This window comes from Rhamphochromis sp. 'chilingali' (genome assembly GCF_963969265.1).
Source record: "Rhamphochromis sp. 'chilingali' genome assembly, chromosome: 11".
NCBI lineage: Eukaryota > Metazoa > Chordata > Actinopteri > Cichliformes > Cichlidae > Rhamphochromis > Rhamphochromis sp. 'chilingali'.
Window position 1 is genome coordinate 11847990 of NC_137938.1, and position 19105 is coordinate 11867094.

The 19105-nt window shown below is 39.4% G+C and overlaps 1 protein-coding gene across 2 annotated transcripts in view; it reads left to right on the forward strand.

The window, feature by feature from the left end:
- Window positions 1-19105, forward strand: part of adamts16 (ADAM metallopeptidase with thrombospondin type 1 motif, 16) — a 50678-nt gene that overhangs the window by 15613 nt on the left and 15960 nt on the right. For both annotated transcript variants that reach the window (XM_080895555.1, XM_080895556.1), the window contains exons 5-16: window positions 1524-1726; window positions 3144-3227; window positions 3883-4042; window positions 6968-7073; window positions 7269-7406; window positions 11200-11353; window positions 13617-13712; window positions 16130-16278; window positions 17730-17902; window positions 18005-18135; window positions 18474-18597; window positions 18817-19061. In XM_080895555.1, the coding sequence (XP_080751681.1) occupies window positions 1524-1726; window positions 3144-3227; window positions 3883-4042; window positions 6968-7073; window positions 7269-7406; window positions 11200-11353; window positions 13617-13712; window positions 16130-16278; window positions 17730-17902; window positions 18005-18135; window positions 18474-18597; window positions 18817-19061 (1763 nt within the window). The remainder of the gene's footprint in view (window positions 1-1523; window positions 1727-3143; window positions 3228-3882; window positions 4043-6967; window positions 7074-7268; window positions 7407-11199; window positions 11354-13616; window positions 13713-16129; window positions 16279-17729; window positions 17903-18004; window positions 18136-18473; window positions 18598-18816; window positions 19062-19105) is intronic.

The window sequence follows — 19105 nt, forward strand, 5'->3', positions numbered from 1 at the left end:
ACTTGTGAAAATTGGACAGCAGCTGTGTCTCATTTTAAATTGTAACACAAGATTAAAGACAACACATTCTATGTTGACTTGGGTTTCACATATTGTTAAGACATTAGCTCCTTTTTATGTAAAGGAGACAATCAGCAGTGTGTTGTCACTTACACAACATGGGGATTGTAAATGTTGTAAAGCAGATTGTCTTAGACTGAAAATCTTTAAACACAATAACACTCATTCATGATTAGCTGATTCCTCGAACAATCATCATTTTCATGTATTTATTTAGACATTTGTGGTTGATTTTATAAGTAAAGGTTAATTCTTATAATTTCTGTTTACTTTGCACTATGACAAATGTTTGCTCTCAAGAAATTACCACAAGATCCGTTAACATTGCTTGCATCACGGGGGTCTTTCAAACGAGAGCAGCTGTATGTCCCTATGAAAACACAATGATGTTTGCATTTTTATAAGATGATATCACCGAACACCTGCGTTGTGTGTTCGTCGAAGGGCACTTTGGTCATTCACCTGCTTTCCGCCTGTATAAGCAAACTTTCTAGCCTTTATAGATTATCTAAGCCAGCGATGAGCAGGTCAAAATTTTGATAACCTATCAAAACACTGAAAATAAGACTTAAGAAGATAACGTTACAAGATACTATGGTTGCATGCTGTGCTTTTGCACTAACAGGTGTTCTACTTTATGTCATAGTTCAAATCTGAATGTTCGAAGGTGCTTTTACTCCCAGATTCACATAGCAAGCTTCAATTCATCAAAAGTTACAAAATCTTTTTCATAATACAGCCTTTCATTAGTACTAAATAAACAAATAAACAAAAAAAACATCATTTTGGGACAAAAATACACTATATTTATGTTACATGTCTATAGAATATGAAACAGCTCTGGAAGCACATACATTTCAGATGAATGTGTGTGCTTTCAACATGTAAATATTTCATATAGTTGATTGTTTTAAATATTGTTACTTTATGTAACTGTAGCTACTGCAAGGCAGAACACATACTAGGATTTCACACTTAATGGTAGCATAACATTGAGACTGCCAGAGTCAACAACAGTAAAAAAAAAAAAAAAAAAAGCACAGTTGGCAGTTTATCCATGACATCAGGTCACAAAAGTAAGAGCACGGTTAATCATCCAGAGCTGTTGCCAGCTATTTGCCAGAATCGCTGGTTAGCACACATAAGCAAAGGTAAACATTTGGCCAGTGGCTACAAATGTATTTCAAATCACTTGCAAATATAATCAGCAATGGAAAGGAAGGCTTGCATTTGTCATGGACATTATGGCTGCAATTAAGGCGCTATTATATGCGCTATTGTTTGGGCTTTCATCAGTCACTCGGAAGCTTCCATACAGTAGTTCATCATGTTAACTGTGCAGCCATAGATCACTGAGTAATGCTCCATTCAGGTTGTTCAGCTGTTACTACATCATTTTGCTTCAGACCAGTTTATTACTTAATGAATTCTTACTCTATATCTTTTTCCATCTGTTTTCACAGACATGCCGAAACCTCCAGAAGAGGATATTTTTATCCTTCCAGATGAATACAAGTTTATCCCCAGGAATAAAAGGGCAGTGCTGATGAAGAACAAGGCCAACCAGGGACTCAATGTGGAGACACTTGTGGTGGTGGACAGAAAGATGATGGACAACCATGGCCATGAGAACATAACTACATATGTTCTTACTGTGCTTAACATGGTGAGACAAATTTAGTCTTTACCACTGTGTTTGATGTGCACTCTGCCTATAGGCTAGCATGGGCGCAGCACACATTCAAGACAGGAGTTACATAAATCAACCTTAAGGCTGACTCGTTTTTTTAAGAATACCAAATATGATGTCTTGTAACTTTATGGGAAAGTTGTCTTGTATTTTTACAAGTGGCTTTAACAGCAGAACCACAAAGCCTGGTGTAACTTTGCAATCACATCATCAAATGAAGTTTTAGGATGCTGTGCTTTTTTTGCTATTATACACCATAACATCAGCTGATGAAAGAGGAAGCCATGCAATTTATTTGAAGTAAGGATTTAGTTACTTGACAATCCTGTCTGCTAGACTAACTTATCAGAGATCTTAAAACAGGAAACTGATATCTGGGTGAGATCATCTCCACAACGCTTGCAGTGTCCCCCTCCATTCCTCTCAGCTTATCTGTAAGCGAATACCGTCACACTTGTTTTGCTACTTAATGACTGACTGACAAATCCAAAGATAATCCATCTATTTTGAAAACATAGTTCCCTGTAGTAAAAACAAAGTCAGAGCAGTCACCGGCCTCATAGGAGTCACCTAAATACTATATGGGGTTTCACAGAAAATACCCAACGCTTCACACCACCTGCCAGCCCTCATGGGGCTTACAAAAGTCATTTAATATTTGTTGGAAAGGAAATCTAATAAGCTCTTTAGCTTTGTATAGAATTATGCTTTCACAGTGACAGTGGAAAGACAAAAAAAATCATAGTTACTTATTTAAAAAAACATGCAGTGCACTATGCATCACAAAACACTACAGATCTGTGGAAACAGGTGTGATACATTATTCCTATATGTAAAAACATATAGGGATTCATTGCTCTAATCAATTCAGAAATCTGACAGCCTGCCAAACACTCAGCTTTCAGCATAGCTTAGTTTAAGTGAGCTCTTTGATGACCTCCCTGACCTTTCTGCAACAAACCACAGCCATGTGTCTTCCTGTGAGTCAGCGCAAAGCAGGACGAAAAGAGGGAAATGAATGAGTTTTCCTAAAGATGTATTCGCGAGGTCTTAGAGAAAGGCATACAGCGAACCCTCATAGTCATATTATGGGAGTGGTGCATAAATATAAGTTAAGGACATTTTAACACATCAGCCTAGATTGTACTAATCAGATCCTCTTCGAGTACCAGTAACAGTTTTTAATGACAGATCCTGCATTTGTATAAACAGGCGAGTACTTCAGATGTCACTTTGATGGTCACGTTCAAGCCACTTTAAACTTTGTAAAATTACTCATGCACATGTAGTTTATGTCTCAAATTACATGAGTTTGAAACATTACTTGAGATGGATTAGACAAATGCCAGATGCTCTAGTAATACGTCATAATGATTGTCTGTTTGCCTTTTAGGTCTCAAGTCTGTTCAAAGATGGCACAATAGGGGGAAATATCAACATAGTGATTGTGGGTCTCGTCCTCCTGGATGAAGAACAGGTGAGCGTGTCAGTTTTTAGTCAGAATCATCATTCACCCAGACAACTCAACCCTATACACTAACAATATGTTACCATGTTCTTTAGCTGTACATACCAAGGGGCAAAAAAAAAATGCAAAAAAGGATCATTTGTATGTTTATTTGTTTGTTTTGCCTGAGGTTCCAGATCTTTTTGGTCCTTCCAAAATCTTCCTGGGGCTGTTGTAACAACTAGGGGCTTTTACAGTTTAAATAGAGCATGTATTTCCCTGGATCTGTGCCACAGGGGAAATTCTCATGGAGTCTAGGAGTAAATGAGCGACACAGACAGAGAGAGACAAACTGTTGGGGTACAGTTGGGAAAAGTAAAGCAGCTTGAGAACAATGGCTTAGACTTGCCAGCCACTTCATAGATTTTAAAATTAAGTATTTATAAGCAGGAGGAATGGTGAAAATACAAAAATGTTCACAGACGTTTTCCTTTGTACACAAAAGAAAATCTGTAAGCCTTTATGTTGTTATCAACATGCATGCTATATGTCTAAGGGATCTTGGTTATTGATTATAAAGACCCAGAGAGAATCTGTAAGTTGGCAGTAAATATATGGATAATAATGCTTTACCTCAATGAAGTTAATACTGTCATCATATCTTTTTATGTGTTTTATGTCACAGAATGGCTTAGTAATCAACCACCATGCAGACCACACACTGAACAGCTTTTGCCACTGGCAGTCCACCCTGGGAGGTAGAGAGGGCCGGCACCATGACCACGCCATCCTCCTCACGGGACTCGACATCTGCTCTTGGAAGAATGAACCCTGTGATACTCTTGGTATGACTTTAAAAACCTCTTTGTTGCTCTATTGCTTGTAAATCACAAAAGAGCAGATTCTGCAACAACCAAATGCCAGAAGGCCTCATTTGAGGCAATAAACAATCCTGTCAATACACCGATCCATCATATTTGCTCAGCGTACCTTAACCTGGAAAGAAAAATCTATCATCTTCTTTATTTTTATGTTTAGTTTTTAACTTTATGTTGAATCCAGATTTATTATAAATGTATTACCAGTTATCAGTATCCGATCAAAAAACAATAACAACAATTTTAGGCTGTTTGGGGTACTTTGTATTTCTGGTGATTTGGTACCATGTTTTCATTACTGATCAAACATTGTTGGTAAGGTACGCTGCCATTGTTTCTGTCTACTTTTAGACTTCTCACAGCTTTAATTAGGGACTTTACAAGAAACAAATAATTGCGAAATCCTCTTAAATTAATAAATAAACACTGTTATACAGGCACAAGTGATTTTGCCGCCTAGCTCCAATAATAGCCATAGCTGCTAGCTGCTACCTTAATGATCATTAAGAGACAGCTAATGCGGCTATAAGTTAAATGTGTGTGCTGGCCAGGCTGACATTTGTGCTACCTGTTTAGAGCTTAATTATTGTTGAAAAAGGGGGCTTTACTCACCTCTTGAAATTGTTCATAAAGTGTTGTTCACTGCTGTGGCGCTATTTTTGTGCCACTATTCTGAGCGCAGGTGCAGGTGCAAGTGTTGCATTTTGAGGAGAAATTTATTTTGAGCGAAGAAAAGCTAAATTTGAGTGAACAAAATTCATGCAAATATGTGATGTCTTGATAAATCGAGCAGATATTTGAAGTTCACACAGCACCATTCTCGCATGAAAATATCTTAAAAGTTTATTTTGTGACCCAGAGTAATATTTCAAACTCCGCCACTCTGTGTTCCTCCGCCACTGCCTCGTTTGAGTTCTGGACGAAATGGATTCTGGGATATTGCATTTCGTCATTTCGAGCTGATTGGAGACCAAAACAGCCAGTCAGATTTTTTTGCATCCAAGTCTGTGATTGGCTGGTTTTGTGGCACAAATATAACGGTGTAGAGAAAGAGTTGAGCGCGCACAGGTAGAAATGTTGAGAGCGCAGCAACACATTGCGTGCAAGCGCAAATGCAAAAACTGAGCGAGAGGGGCTGCCATTGTGTGTGTGTGTGTGTGTGTGTGTGTGTGTGTGTGTGTGTGTGTGTGTGTGTGTGTGTGTGTGTGTATGGATAATAACAAACACTGAAATACATTTTTTGCACGCAGCAACGAATTTTGTTCACTCAAATTTAGCTTTTCTTCGCTCAAAATAAATTTCTCCTCAAAATGCAACACTTGCACCTGCATTTTTTTTTACGTGCGCTCAGAATAGTGGCACAAAAATAACGCCATATTCAGCTGCTAGTAAAGCAGCAACATGCCTTCAGCATGTTGTGTGAAGTTGTGTGTTAGCTAGGTGAAACAAAGATAACACTGTTGATATCAGTGCTATATCATGCCGCAGTTCATCTGATGCAATAGTAATTAAGTATTTAGTGATAATTAGTATCCGAATATTTATTTTTTTTACTTTTTTTTTTTTTGCCAACCGTATTTAACAGAGATAAGAGAAAAACCAGATAGAAATTCAGAAAGTGGACACATTATCAGGTTTTCATTTAGTTTAGAGTGCTTAGTGTTTTTCTACATAGACTAAGCTCAGCTGGCTTGAGCATTCAGACACACGCTGTCTCTGTGAGTGTGCATCACCTAGCACAATAACAGAAGCTTATTTGGGGTAATGACCGTGCAAACACATTCTTATCTTCCACACTGTGAGAAAAAAACTCCCCTTTTTTGCACCAGAAAAACACAAGAGTGTAACTTCCCCAGACCTAAGATTTTACAATAAAGTGTCGAAACAGGCACTAACCTCATCCATACAGCTGTGCAAGCTTAGATAAAAGGTGTGTGTGTGTGTGTGTGTGTGTGTGTGTGTGTGTGTGTGTGTGTGTGTGTGTGTGTGTGTGTGTGTGTGTGTGTGTGTGTGTGTGTGTGTGTGTGTGTGTGTGTGTGTGTGTGTGTGTGTGTGTGTGTGTTTGTGTGTCTGTCCAGTCAAAATAAGAATCAGTGCTTTCTAATTCCCAGAAGTACGATGTAAAATAGGCATTAGCACAACCATTCACTGTTTATTTGGATTACTATTAGAGCCCTATTCTTCAATGTTTTTATTCATATTTCAAAACTGTCATATAATATCAATGACCTACCTCTTTCCTAACACAAAAAAGAAATAAATGGTAGTTCTCACAGTTAATCTCCCTTGTTATATTTAATATCATTGCTCACATTAGTTATATACATGAGCCACTCTGTGGCAAAGACTTAGAGATGTAAATCAAACAACATTTAAGGCCAAATTCGCCATGAAACTCTAAGGAAAAAACGTTAAGGGAGGCTCTCGTGTGGATTAGCCTTTTTGATTCAGAGCCAGAGGTTGCTGTAAATGTGAGAGACAGGAGGAGAGAGGACAGAGAGAGGCATAAAGGGAGCTGAATACTATAAAAGAGTTTAACTGAGAATGAGAGATATGAGAAATATGTGAAGATAGGGAAAGAATGTTTTAAAGTGAAGTAAAAGGTAGCATATGTGACTATATAGAGCACCATATGTTATCATATGGAAGGATTTGAATTCACTGATGTTGTTTGATATTTCCGACATGTGCCCTCCACAAATTCACACCAGTGCGTATCGTTTGAGAAATTTCTCTTGCAATGTAGAGTTAAAAAGCTGAGAAGAAGCAACTTGACAGCAGTTATTTTAACTAACCAATTACAGTTATTTTTGGAATGGCTTTTTTAAACTAATAAAGAATAAAACTTGTATTAAAGATTGCAAAAACAAAAATCTATCACTGCTTTTGCAGGGTTTGCGCCAATTAGCGGGATGTGTAGCAAATACCGCAGCTGTACCATTAATGAGGACACTGGCCTGGGTTTGGCATTCACCATCGCCCATGAATCAGGACACAAGTAAGGGTTTCCAAAGTACATTCAGCCTCGTTCAACCTTGTTCGACAATGAAATGAAAAATGTACCTAAATTTGTTTTAATTCATGTAAAAATAAATAATCTATTAGAATGACAACTTCTGCATTTGTTACATGTGAAGTAGATGATTATGTCACCTGAATTTGTAGATAAAAATCTCTTTTTTTAACTCTCCAGTTTTGGAATGGTCCATGATGGTGAAGGGAATGTTTGTAAAAAGTCAGAAGGCAACATCATGTCTCCCACATTAGCTGGTCACAACGGTGTCTTCTCCTGGTCTGCTTGCAGCCGTCAGTACCTCAGCCGCTTCCTCAAGTAAGCAATTGGGTTTTTTTTTTTACTTTCATTGTGTTGACTAAAAGAAATTAAACTAGTGTTTTTAAGAATTTTCATGTCTGCCTTTTTGTTAGAGTTCACACAACAAACACAACAACTACATTTTTCAAACTGGCCACTTAATTAATTCATGCATTCATTGTGTTTTTTATTTTTAATGTGTCAAGTGAAAAATTGTACTTTTACCTATATAAAACCTGTAAAAGATTTTATATTTCAAAAGCAATTTTAAAGCTTTGAATGAACAAGAGGCTACATGCAATTAAGTAAAGAATGTAGTTACCATAGCAGCTAATTTAAGTGAAATATGGTCCTACATTTCTCTTAGTGCTCTTTTACAAAATGCACTTTTATTGTGCATCAAGATGCATGCTTGTAAAAGCCGTAAGTTTGCATGGCAGTTGGTTTGTGCACTGTTCTGCTTATAGCCTGCTCTCCCAAGCGGGAAAACAGCCATCACAGACAACGCGCCCATGTGTCTGGACATGTTTCTATTTGTCTGTGGATGTAGGTGTGTGTGTCTGTGTGCGTGTATACTTGAAACTAGATAGCTCAGAGTCAGTGCCCACCACTAAATTTACCCGTGTGTTAGCTGAACTGTCAGGTCTCCCCTCTCAGAGTGGCGGAGACAGACAGTGTATTTCCTCGCTGAGTTATTAGAGCTGGGATGACCTCAACCTCGTTAGAGCTGTCAGTTTTATATTAAACTCCCATCACCTCTTGAGGTCACATGGAGGAGAGCGCTGAAACATTAAACAATCAAGGAGTCGTCATCTTGCATTATTACTGAATGATATTATTGCTGAAATGTTGTATGTTTTCCTAGCTGCAATCATGAGACTCCACAGTGTCTCCTTCATCTGCTATGGAGAGAAGCGTTATGTCAGCCAGCAGAGTTTATATTACACTCACTCTAGATCTACTTCTCTTCAGTCAGCCATGACAGACAGGCCGGACTGTATGCATGGTCAGATGCTTTATCCCTCCATGCCTAACATGGATGGATAATCTTCACGTCAGTGAAAGCAAATTCCTTAAAAGCCAGTTGAAGTTGTTTTTGTTGTTGAAGCTGGTGAAACCAACCAGAAAGCTTCAAGATCCCCTTCTCTCTCAGACTCCTCTGAGAAATGTGCTTATTTAGCTCCTTGCTGAGAGTTTAAGGAAGGAGTGAAGCATTTGTAGCAACTGATTAGGCAGAGAAATCAAGCTGGAAAGGATGTGTAGCAGGTCTAAAGAGTACTTTGAGGAGCTGAGGAGTGAAGAAAATGAGAGGGCAGGAATGGATGGATGGAGCACAGGTAGTGAAGTGCAGTAGGGACTAAGTGAGGGAAGCTATGAAGAGGATGAAGAGCACAAGGAGAGGTAGTCCAAATGGCATACCTGTTGAGGTATAGAGATGTTTAGGAGAAAGGGCTTTGGAGTTTTTAACCACATTGTTTAGCACAAGCCTGGGGAGTGAGAGGATGTGTAAGGAATCGAGAAGAAGTGTACTGTGCCAGTTTGCAGGAACAAGGGTGATGTGCAAAGCTGTAGTAGGTCCAGTGGGATAAAGCTGATAAGGCATACCATGAAGCTCTAGGAAAGAGTTGTTGAAGCTAGGCTGAGAAGAGAGGTGATGATTAGTGAGCAGCAGCATGGCAGAGAAGTGCACTACAGATGTGATGTTTGCTTTGAGAGTGTTGATGGAAAAGTTGAGTTGCACTGTCTTTGTAGATCTAGAGAAACCATATGATACAATGCCAAGAGAGGAGTTGTGGTATTATACGAGGATGTTGGGAGTAGCAGTGAAGTATGTGAGGGTGATGCAGGACATGTACTGAAGGTGGACGAGTCAGCCATCTAAAGCATCGGACAGTGCACAAGAGAGGTGAAGAATAGAGTGCAGGCAGGGTGTAGTGGCTGGAGTATCAGGGGTGATTTTCGACAGAAGGATAATAGCAAAAGTGTAAGGACAAGTTTATAAGACGGTAGTGAGACCTGCTATGATGTCTGGTTTGGAGACAGTAGCACAAAAAAAGACGAGAAGCCAACCAGAAGTGGTAGAGTTGAACATGCTAATATTTTCACTAGGAGTGACGAGGATGGACCAGATTAGAAATGAGTATATTAGATGGACTGCTCAGGATTTGCAGTTTGGAAAGAAAGTTTTAGAGTGGAAGGCTGAAATGGTTTGGGCATGTGCAAAGAAGAGAAACTTGGTACATTAAACAGGGGGAGCTGAATATGGACTTGCCATGCAGGAGGGAAAGAGGAAGAGCACAGGAAAGATTTCTGGACAAAGAGAGGACATGCAGAGGAGACAGAGGACAGAGGAGGATACTAAAGATAGGGTGAGATGCAAGCCACTGCAGCAACCCCTAATGGGAGCAGCTGAATGAAGAAGAAGCTCCATCAGAGTTGCAGAAAAAGTCTCTACATGGTTTGCAGATTGTGACCATTTCTAGTTAGCTTATCTTAATTTAGCATAGCATATCTCAGCCTAAAAACTAGGACAGGGAAACTGCTTGGCCGGCTATGCTAAAGTAATAAAACCAATCATTTCCATCTGTAAAACAGATATACTACATTATATCTTGTCAGTCATAATAATCAAATGACAAACAGCATGCAAAATGTTTCCGTTTTAGAAATGCAGTTAGTGAGACTTTGTTACTTACGGACTTAATTTAAAATTAAGCTAATAGGAAGTTTGCAAGCAGCGAACATACTGTAAACATAAAATGTGTTTACAGTATGTTTGTTGGACGCTGGTTTGTTTGATATGTTTGGTTGACACTCAGCAATGTTAATCAAAAAGTCTTGCAGATAAATGTTCTTCAGCTATGAGTCTGCTTGTGACCAGTCTTATCTAAACCTTTTATGATTTTTTTTTCAGCAGTTTGCTGTCTGTGTTTTATGTGCCAACAAAAAAATAGATAGATATAAATAGCCCTCGGTCTGGATGGGGTGAGCCTGTAGATCCTGAGGGAATCATAGAAAAGAAAGGATGCTTTTTTATCTTTAGCTGATGAGAATCTTGTGTACATTTTTTAGGGAGGGGGTAAATTTTGTCTTAAGCCTCTTGCCCTCAAGAGATCCTACAAATCATTTTGTAATTTTACTTGTGAATTACATTAAGTCCTCCCAATCTTTACTTGAGTCCTTGCTGATATGTGTGATTACACAGTACTGTAAATGTAATGTATTTTTCAGAAACCATATTATGTGAATAATGTAGAATACCAGAATATTGCACTTGTAGAACAGACATTGTTCTCTTTAGACACACAGGGCCCATAAAGCAATGGAAGATCTCACATATACACACACAGACACTCATACACTCTGCTAAAGCAATCAGGACCACTCACTAACACAATGAACCATTCCAGCATATTTTGCCTTTTCATGCTCTTTCCACCATATTCTTGTAATATATTCCCCGACTGCAGCGTTTAAGCTGTAAAACATCGCTGTATAGTAACCAGTGATATCAGTTAACATTGGAAACCCCCTGCTGGTGTTAGGATATGAGCGATATGGGCAAGGACTTTTTATGTCTGTCATAATTGAGTGTCTGATGCATTAAAACATTACCCACAGGTTTTGAGTTTGCCAACTTGTTATGTTACCATAGCTACACTTTACAGTTGTCACTGTGCTGGGAACAATGGAACACGTGGAGTGATGCTCGCTTTTGGAATTTCTATGTGCACAGCAGGCAGTCTCATATGCCAGCTACTTAACTCTTTTTTGTGCTTTTCCTTTGCTATCTCCCTATCAAATTCCCCAGTTCTGCCCAGGCTTTGTGCCTATCAGATGAACCAAGAGCAATCACAGAGTATCAATACCCTGAGAAGCTGCCTGGCGAGCTGTACGATGCAGACACACAATGCAAATGGCAGTTTGGGGAGAAGGCCAAACTCTGCACCCTTGATTTTAAGAAGGTAATAAAACTGATTTGGACTCTCTTATGCCATCTAATGCTAATTTAAAAACAGGTTTATAATCCCAGTCAGGGATTTTATCACCACATCTACTGGAACGTGAGCATTTGATACGTTTTTTTAACAATCATGTGTTGCTAGTTAGGGGGGAAAAAGTCAAAGAATGCAAGAGTGGGATGGGATGAATGAGGTAGAGGAAAAATCAAATAAAAAGAGGAAGGAAAAGAGAAACTGATCCGGGTTACATGCCCTTGTGCATGTACACACATATGCATCCACACACAAAGACTGAGACTCGAAGACTGCCCATGATATACTGTACTCACTGGGATAGATGACTAAATATACACTGGAGCATTGCCAGTGGGAATCTCTGCTCGTTGCTCTCCCATTGTCTCATTGCTGCTGAACTTACTGTTAGAAATACTCTCCCAGATAATAGGGCTTTAAATACTTGTTAAATGTAATCAGTCTTAAAATATAGTATCCCACCTGAACCTCAGTTGAGCCAAAGCTGCACCTGTATTGTTTGAACCATTCAGGCAAGGATGTTCTCAGTGTTTAGATGAAATACAAAGCTCTCTGAAGAAACAAACAAGGTTAAACCATCCATCTACCCCACAGACCCTTAGCAGCCAATAGTTCATTTTTGTCACAGACCCTCTAACAGATTATTGTGACCTTTTTTGTATACTACAATGGCGCACATATTTGCAGCACCATAGCATTTAGTCACACACAGGATAAAGGTTTCTATTTGTTGCAGTCAAGTGGACCAGTATAAAAATCTGATAATATATGTACTGCAATTTTGTGCTTTGTATTCATTTATTTTAACATTTTATTTTAACCTGTCTTGTTCCTTTATCATTTTCTGTGTAGCAAATTTTCTTCATCTGGAAGATATCATTACCAAAAATGATCAACGATAAAGCAAGATGGATATTTAATGCTTTGTAATAAAGTTACTGCAGTATGTATCAAATATGTTATGTCTGCAGTATGGGACTTGAAGCAAGTGACTTTTTTAATTTATGCTCTAAGAAATGCCAGTGCCAGTAGTAGCTGGCTTTGAATCCTAGGTCTTCTGCACATGCTGTCCTTCTTTGTGTGCTTATATAAACGTCTGAATATCCGTGGATTATTACATTTATAACATACGCTTGTGCACCTGGTAGCAGCAAGGTGCTCTGGACTGATAAATCTCCAAGCAGCCATTACACTCACTGTCTTTCTGAGCACTTGTTACTCATAAAAAATAAAACGGCCCACAAGAATCGGCCTCAGCGGCGCAGTTCATGGTGTAATGAATTCTTTTTTCACTAAACTTTTTGGCAGCTGTTGTCAAGATAAGGTACCACTGGAGGGAACAAATGATACTCTCTGCGGTTAGATAGGGATGGGCTATTCTATAGGAAAAATTGAATAATGTTAATGGGCGTTTTTCTTTCTTTCTCAGCCTCTGACACACTGTCCATCATTTCTCTCTGTCTCTCCTCCCATCGCTAACCGCTCTCTGCCATTATTTTACTGCTACAAACGGCCCGAGCAAGCGAAACAGATGGACAAATAGTCCTTGGGATGAATTCCATGGTGGCTTTTGGCAGCAGCAAGCTGAGGCTGAGGTGTCTGTCAGCATCTGCACTGAGTTGTCAAAATCTGATATAGTCATTCAAATAGCAACAGAGTAGACATGTTAAAAAGCAGCAGGCTGTGTTTCTCAGGCAATGCGAGCAGGGAAACAGGCCGGTGCTCCCAGCTGAATCTTTAATGACTGAGTAACACAGCCATTACATCATGTAAGTTTGGTAAAACAGTTGTGCCCTGTTAATACTTTGTCCTAATCTTCATGTTCTGTGTTACTTCTTCACTTTGGTGTTTCACTTCCTCAAAGCTGAAGATCGCTACGTCGATCCGCAACAGAGATGATGTTGGAACCACTTAGACCAGATTTTATGTATCGATGCTGATGTCTTTACCGTAGCTACTGAAGCATAAATATTTTGGAGATTCACATTTGCTGCACACGGGAAGCTCTCCAGAAAATAATTATTCAGACAGTTGCAGATTCAGCAAGATTCCTTCAACATGTTTTATTAGCTCTCAAGAGGCAAAATCAAAATGCTATTACAAGTGATCATTTTTCCCCACTGCAAGCTTTGTTTACAGCTGTTGTGAGGAGGATCGTGATGATCCAGTTTCTGGAATCTGGAGCAAGAAGTAAGTTAAGGTTTCCATGTTTCTCTCTCTTATGTTGTTCCAGGATATCTGCAAGGCTCTGTGGTGCCACCGTGTTGGGAGGAAGTGTGAGACCAAATTCATGCCAGCTGCTGAGGGCTCTGCTTGCGGCCCCGATATGGTGACTTAACACATGATGTAGTGCGTGTGTGCGCATGTGTGGGTATGGCGATGTGTTTGGTTAAAGGGGTTGACACTCACAGGCTTTTTTACCTCAAGAGTGGCATCACATGAGTGGCATGGGAACCGCTGACTTCTACTGGAATCTTTTATCCATTTCCTTAGAGGCATTTGAAGCGGAAGACAGTTCCAACCGCTAGCAGGAAAATGAAGATACCTTCTTCAAAATGTCATTTGTACACTGGAAAAAAAGTCCACAATCTATTCAGGGCATAGAGTTAGCTTTTAGTCATATCACCAGTAAGATAACATTTGTTTCTTGATAGCCAAAGGAGCCAAAATGTTCCTCCAATTGATATGGCATTTAGCAAACATTGCCTTTATTCTTTAGGACAGCCTAAACAAGAGCCCCACACACATTTCCTCTCAGTTTTGGTGAGAAAAATACCATCCAACAGAGTAACACAACTCAGTAAGAGAGTTTTACTCTGTTATGTGTGCTAACTTAAGAAAAGTGGATTTAAACACGTCTATTGAAAAATGACTTCACTCTCAGGGCAAATTCTCCTTCCTGCATATCAGTTGCCCTAGCAGTGTTTTGGCAGTGTGCTTCTTTACATTACCAAGCGTGTAAAAGTATAAGCGGGGGAAAGCTTGTAAAAATGGGAAACACATTCTTTGACTTAGGGATACCACAGACCTTTAAGTCAGTAAGCTGCAAAGGACAATAAGCCATAGCTATGAATACACTGAAAAGGCAACAATGATGTGCATAGCCTTATAAAAGTAACATTTATTGAGTGTTTTATTGTTATGTAGTGTTAAGTCCAGCTATTTGAAAGCAAATGGCTTGAACTGAGTGATACTACACTTCTTTTAACTGCTTTTTGCTTACATAGCAATGGCCTCATATCCCAGCACAGACTATTTAAGTTATTTTCAAGCCAAATCAGCAACTTTACTTTGATTTAGTACATTTGAGGGTAGTGTAAATGAAAACTCCTTTTTTTTTCTTTTGCTCTAGGTACCACTCTGTCCTTCCTTCTTTTACCTCAGGGAGCAGCTGCAGTTCGTTTGTTGCTGATGTGGCAGAAATATGCAATTGGCTTGGATCCAAAAAGCAATCTGCGCTCTTTATTTATTCTTTGTTTTCTTTTTCATTCTTCTTTTCAAGATGATTCCCCCCCGAGGCTTGCTCTTTCTCTTACCCTCACTCCCCTGACAGCTTCTCATCAACGTTTGCATCTCAATATATTAAACTTGATGGTTTAATCTCGCGCTCCCCCTCCACGGGAAAATTAACCGAGCACAAACACTGACTGCCTCACATAGGAATCTGCGGCACTCAGCCGCAGGGGGAAAACTGAGGGGAAATCAGCTGTTCTAGTTCTTAGTCAAGGACCATGAGATTAGTTGGTAAAGTGTGCATGAGTCTGCATATGCTGGCGTGTGGGTCTGTGGTCTCTTGTGTAGTTATTGTTCACATAGTGAGAACAAGAACAGCTGCATATGTTCGATGTATGGACATAGCACAGCTTATGCAATACCAGTGTGTGTGGAATTCTGGGAGAAGAAGTACACTGAAGCTGATTAATGATTCGGCCTTTGATGTATGTACTCGATTGTGGCTTTGAGTTTTCCCTGTACGATAACCATCATTGCATGCAGTCCAAAGAAGTGCAGAAACATATTTAAAGATTTTTATTTTTTTTTATCCACTATCGTGTAATCTTCGGTTTTGCCTGCTGCCTTAAGGGACACATTTGGCAGTGTTCACTGCTCGAAAGCTGCTTGGTCAGAAGCAGCTAGTAACACTATATGCACATGGCTTTTCAGTCCACCAGAGATCAGAATGAAAGAGAAATTGGTCTTTGAAAATTGAAAGAGCATGAGATGACCTTGAAAAGGTTTTACTGGTAGACTGTGAACATGTAACCAGGACTGGGCCACAGTTAAAAAAAAACACAAAACAAAACAGTACAGTAAGCACAGTAAGTCATGTCTTGACGTGGCAGAGGTGAACATAATAAGGCACATTTGCAGTGCAATCAAATCAAGTATTAAACAGATTTTAACCTCACTGCTCTTCTCTACAAAATCTCTGTTAAGTCCAGTCCCACAGACTTGCACGGATGTTAGAATAGCACTTGCCAGTGAGTTTGCAGCCAGCATGTTCAGTGATCCTATTAATGACCACAGCACACTCTACCTAGAACAGAGCGTTCCCCATAATGAGAAATGCATGCCACATGCTACATATGAGAAACGGTAAAGATGGACGATGCTGCAGTCTGATTGTGTGTGAGTTCACTCGTGATTAAGATAAAAACGGGTCTAGTTTTGACAGTTTCTATTTGAACCCCCATTCTGCTGCATCTTTCTCTTTCCCATATATCAATGCTCTTTTGTTCCCTTCAGTGGTGTCGTCGGGGCCAGTGTGTGAAACAGGGTGATGAGGGTCCAAGGCCTCAGCATGGCCACTGGTCAGAGTGGTCCACCTGGTCTACATGCTCTAGAAGCTGTGAGAGCGGCGTTACATATCGTGAGAGGCAATGCAACAACCCCAGGTAGGGAAAGACAAAGCAATGGCCTCTGACATTATATTTACATAGAATCTTACATAGCATTAGAAAAACATAAATGTACAAGTGACTACAAACTTTACTCAAAACCTCTTCTGTCTGTATTGCTAGCTGACAGTTAACACAAAAACTGAAGCGGCACCTAGTTTTCTCTATATTTAAAAGTCCTCACATCCACTTGTCCTTAGTATCCTTTTAAAAACTTTTAATGATTTTTAAGCCAGACTAAAATAATTTTTGGATTTTAAATTAACTTAGGAGCGTCCTGGAATGGGAGTCTTATCATTGATATTGTTTTAAGTATCACAAATAAGTGTTTGTGTTCTAATTAAACAATTAAGATAAGAATTAAGAATAATGATATACTGAATGATTATTGAGCTTTAGATGTGTTTCTAGACCGACTCAGGACAAACCTTGTTAGCTGTTAATCCTCGTATCCAGTCTTTATGCTAAGCTATATGCTAACTATCATACTGCTGCCAGATAATACCACACTAACACATGTCCTCACAGCAAGTGTTACTTTGAACTACTACTGAATACACTACGAACAGTTCTACTAAATGGTGTTAAAAGTCTACTAAAAGTCATCATCTGTCAAAGTATAGTTTTCTAGTTGTATAATTTCTTACTATAACATGCAGAAGACTTGGATGGCCTGTGGTACCTCTGATTGTTTGACTAAGGGCCAACAGTATATTAAGAATTGTGATTAAGTCACACAAGTCTGTCACTTATCTGCTAATTTAGCCCCCAACTCATCAGTCACTCATGATTATTGCCACTGTCAGTCAGTCAGGGGCCCCTATTCCAAATGCTGGGACTTCCTTTTTATCATGTCATGCCAAGATCCTGACAAGTGGTGGGCTAAATTAGACAGAGAGTGAGGAGGAGAAAGAAAGACAAGGAAAGGAAAGCTGGTGGTGAAGGGTTAGAAGGACAAAGACAGGCAAGTGGAATAAAGTGGGAGGAGGAGGGGGGGATGACAGAAAAGGGATTAAAAAGGTGAAAGATGAAATGCAGAGATATCAAACGAAAGAACACAACACAGAGAGAGTGGTTGGAGAGTTTGCAGCTGTTTTTGTCTCATCCAAGAGATTTTTAGGAACATAACCCGAGGATATACACCTGTGATTTCACAAGCCTTCACAAAGGCACACTTATACACACATATGGAGTGAAACATGCTCATGGATCAACACAATCAGAATTTCACAGACTCTACAGATAAAAACTATCTTAAATGTTTTATTACCATTAACATTATTTCAATACTTTGCACTCTACTGTCACCCATGTTTGGGGTTTCAACACGAACATACAGTCACAGATAGAAGATGAAGAAAGAAGATCCATAAAATACTGGAAGCATGTTATTATGTGTTTCGTGCAGAAAAACCTTGAATTCTACACGTTTAAATCCATCTCTTTAGACCGGCATACGGAGGGAAGTTCTGCGAGGGTTCCTCCAGGTCATACAAACTTTGCAATACTGAAGACTGTCCCAGGAACACCATTGACTATAGAGCACAACAGTGTGCTGAGTTCAACGGCAAACAGTTCAGAGGCTGGTACTACACTTGGAGACCATACACTAGAGTGGATGGTGAAAAAGCTTTCCTCTTAAATTAAAAAAAAAACTCGTAACTAAAGATTATTTGAAATGATAAAAGAGGCCTTTTTTATGGCCATTTTCTTTTTCTTCCAGATCAAGATCTATGCAAGCTCTACTGCTTTGCTGAAGGTTATGATTTCTTTTTTGCCTTGGCCAGCAAAGTTAAGGATGGGACACTCTGCTCACCAGACAGCTCTAATGTCTGCATTGATGGACTGTGTGAGGTAATGTTAAATGTTAAGTTGGAAAGTAACATGATGTGACCAAACATTGATGTCAAAGTGCTACATTTATGTATATGGCGTGTGAGGTCTTTCAAAGTGGCTTCATGAAGTTTGACAATGGATGTAAGCAGTAAAGAACATCAATAGACTCTTTTATTTCTCCTGCTGTCTGCTACTTTAGATGTAATGAATAGTAAAATATTGACCTGTCACCACGTACATAATAAATGTTGGAATTTTGTAAATGTTGTAATCGAATGCGTACTGTGACGCAGTCTTGTGTTTTTATGTGTGTGAGCTACACTGTCATCAAAAGCGCTGATGGTTTTCTTCCACAGAGAGTTGGCTGTGACCGTGTTTTAGGCTCCACAGCTGTGCCCGATGCTTGTGGGGTGTGTAAAGGAGACAACTCCACCTGCAAGATTTACAAAGGACAGTACACAAAACAGCATTTTACTAACCGTACGTCACAAATGAATTATTCACTTCATTGGTTTTTAGCGATTTTATTGGAAATGCTTTAAAACCTAATATTTGTTTTCATGTCCCACAAACTTTGTATGGTGCAGTCCTCACCATAAAATCTGTGTAGCCTAATATCATATTATTAACATTTTGTTTTGTTTGCTGGAGTTTTATGTCACTTTTAATGCTTATTTAAGATCTTCTAATATTTCTCAGAGTACTATGCAGTGATAACCGTCCCAGCTGGAGCTCGGAGCATCCGTGTGATTGAACTGAATTCCTCCACCTCCTACTTGGCTGTCAGGGACACACATAGACGCTACTACCTTAATGGCCACTGGACCGTGGACTGGCCTGGCCGACACCCCGTTGCTGGAGCAATTTTCGAGTACAAAAGACCATATAACAGACCAGAGAGTCTCATATCAGCCGGTCCCACCAATGAGACTCTAGTAATAGAGGTAGTAGGTCATTGGTCTCAGTAAAATGATTAAGACCTACTTTC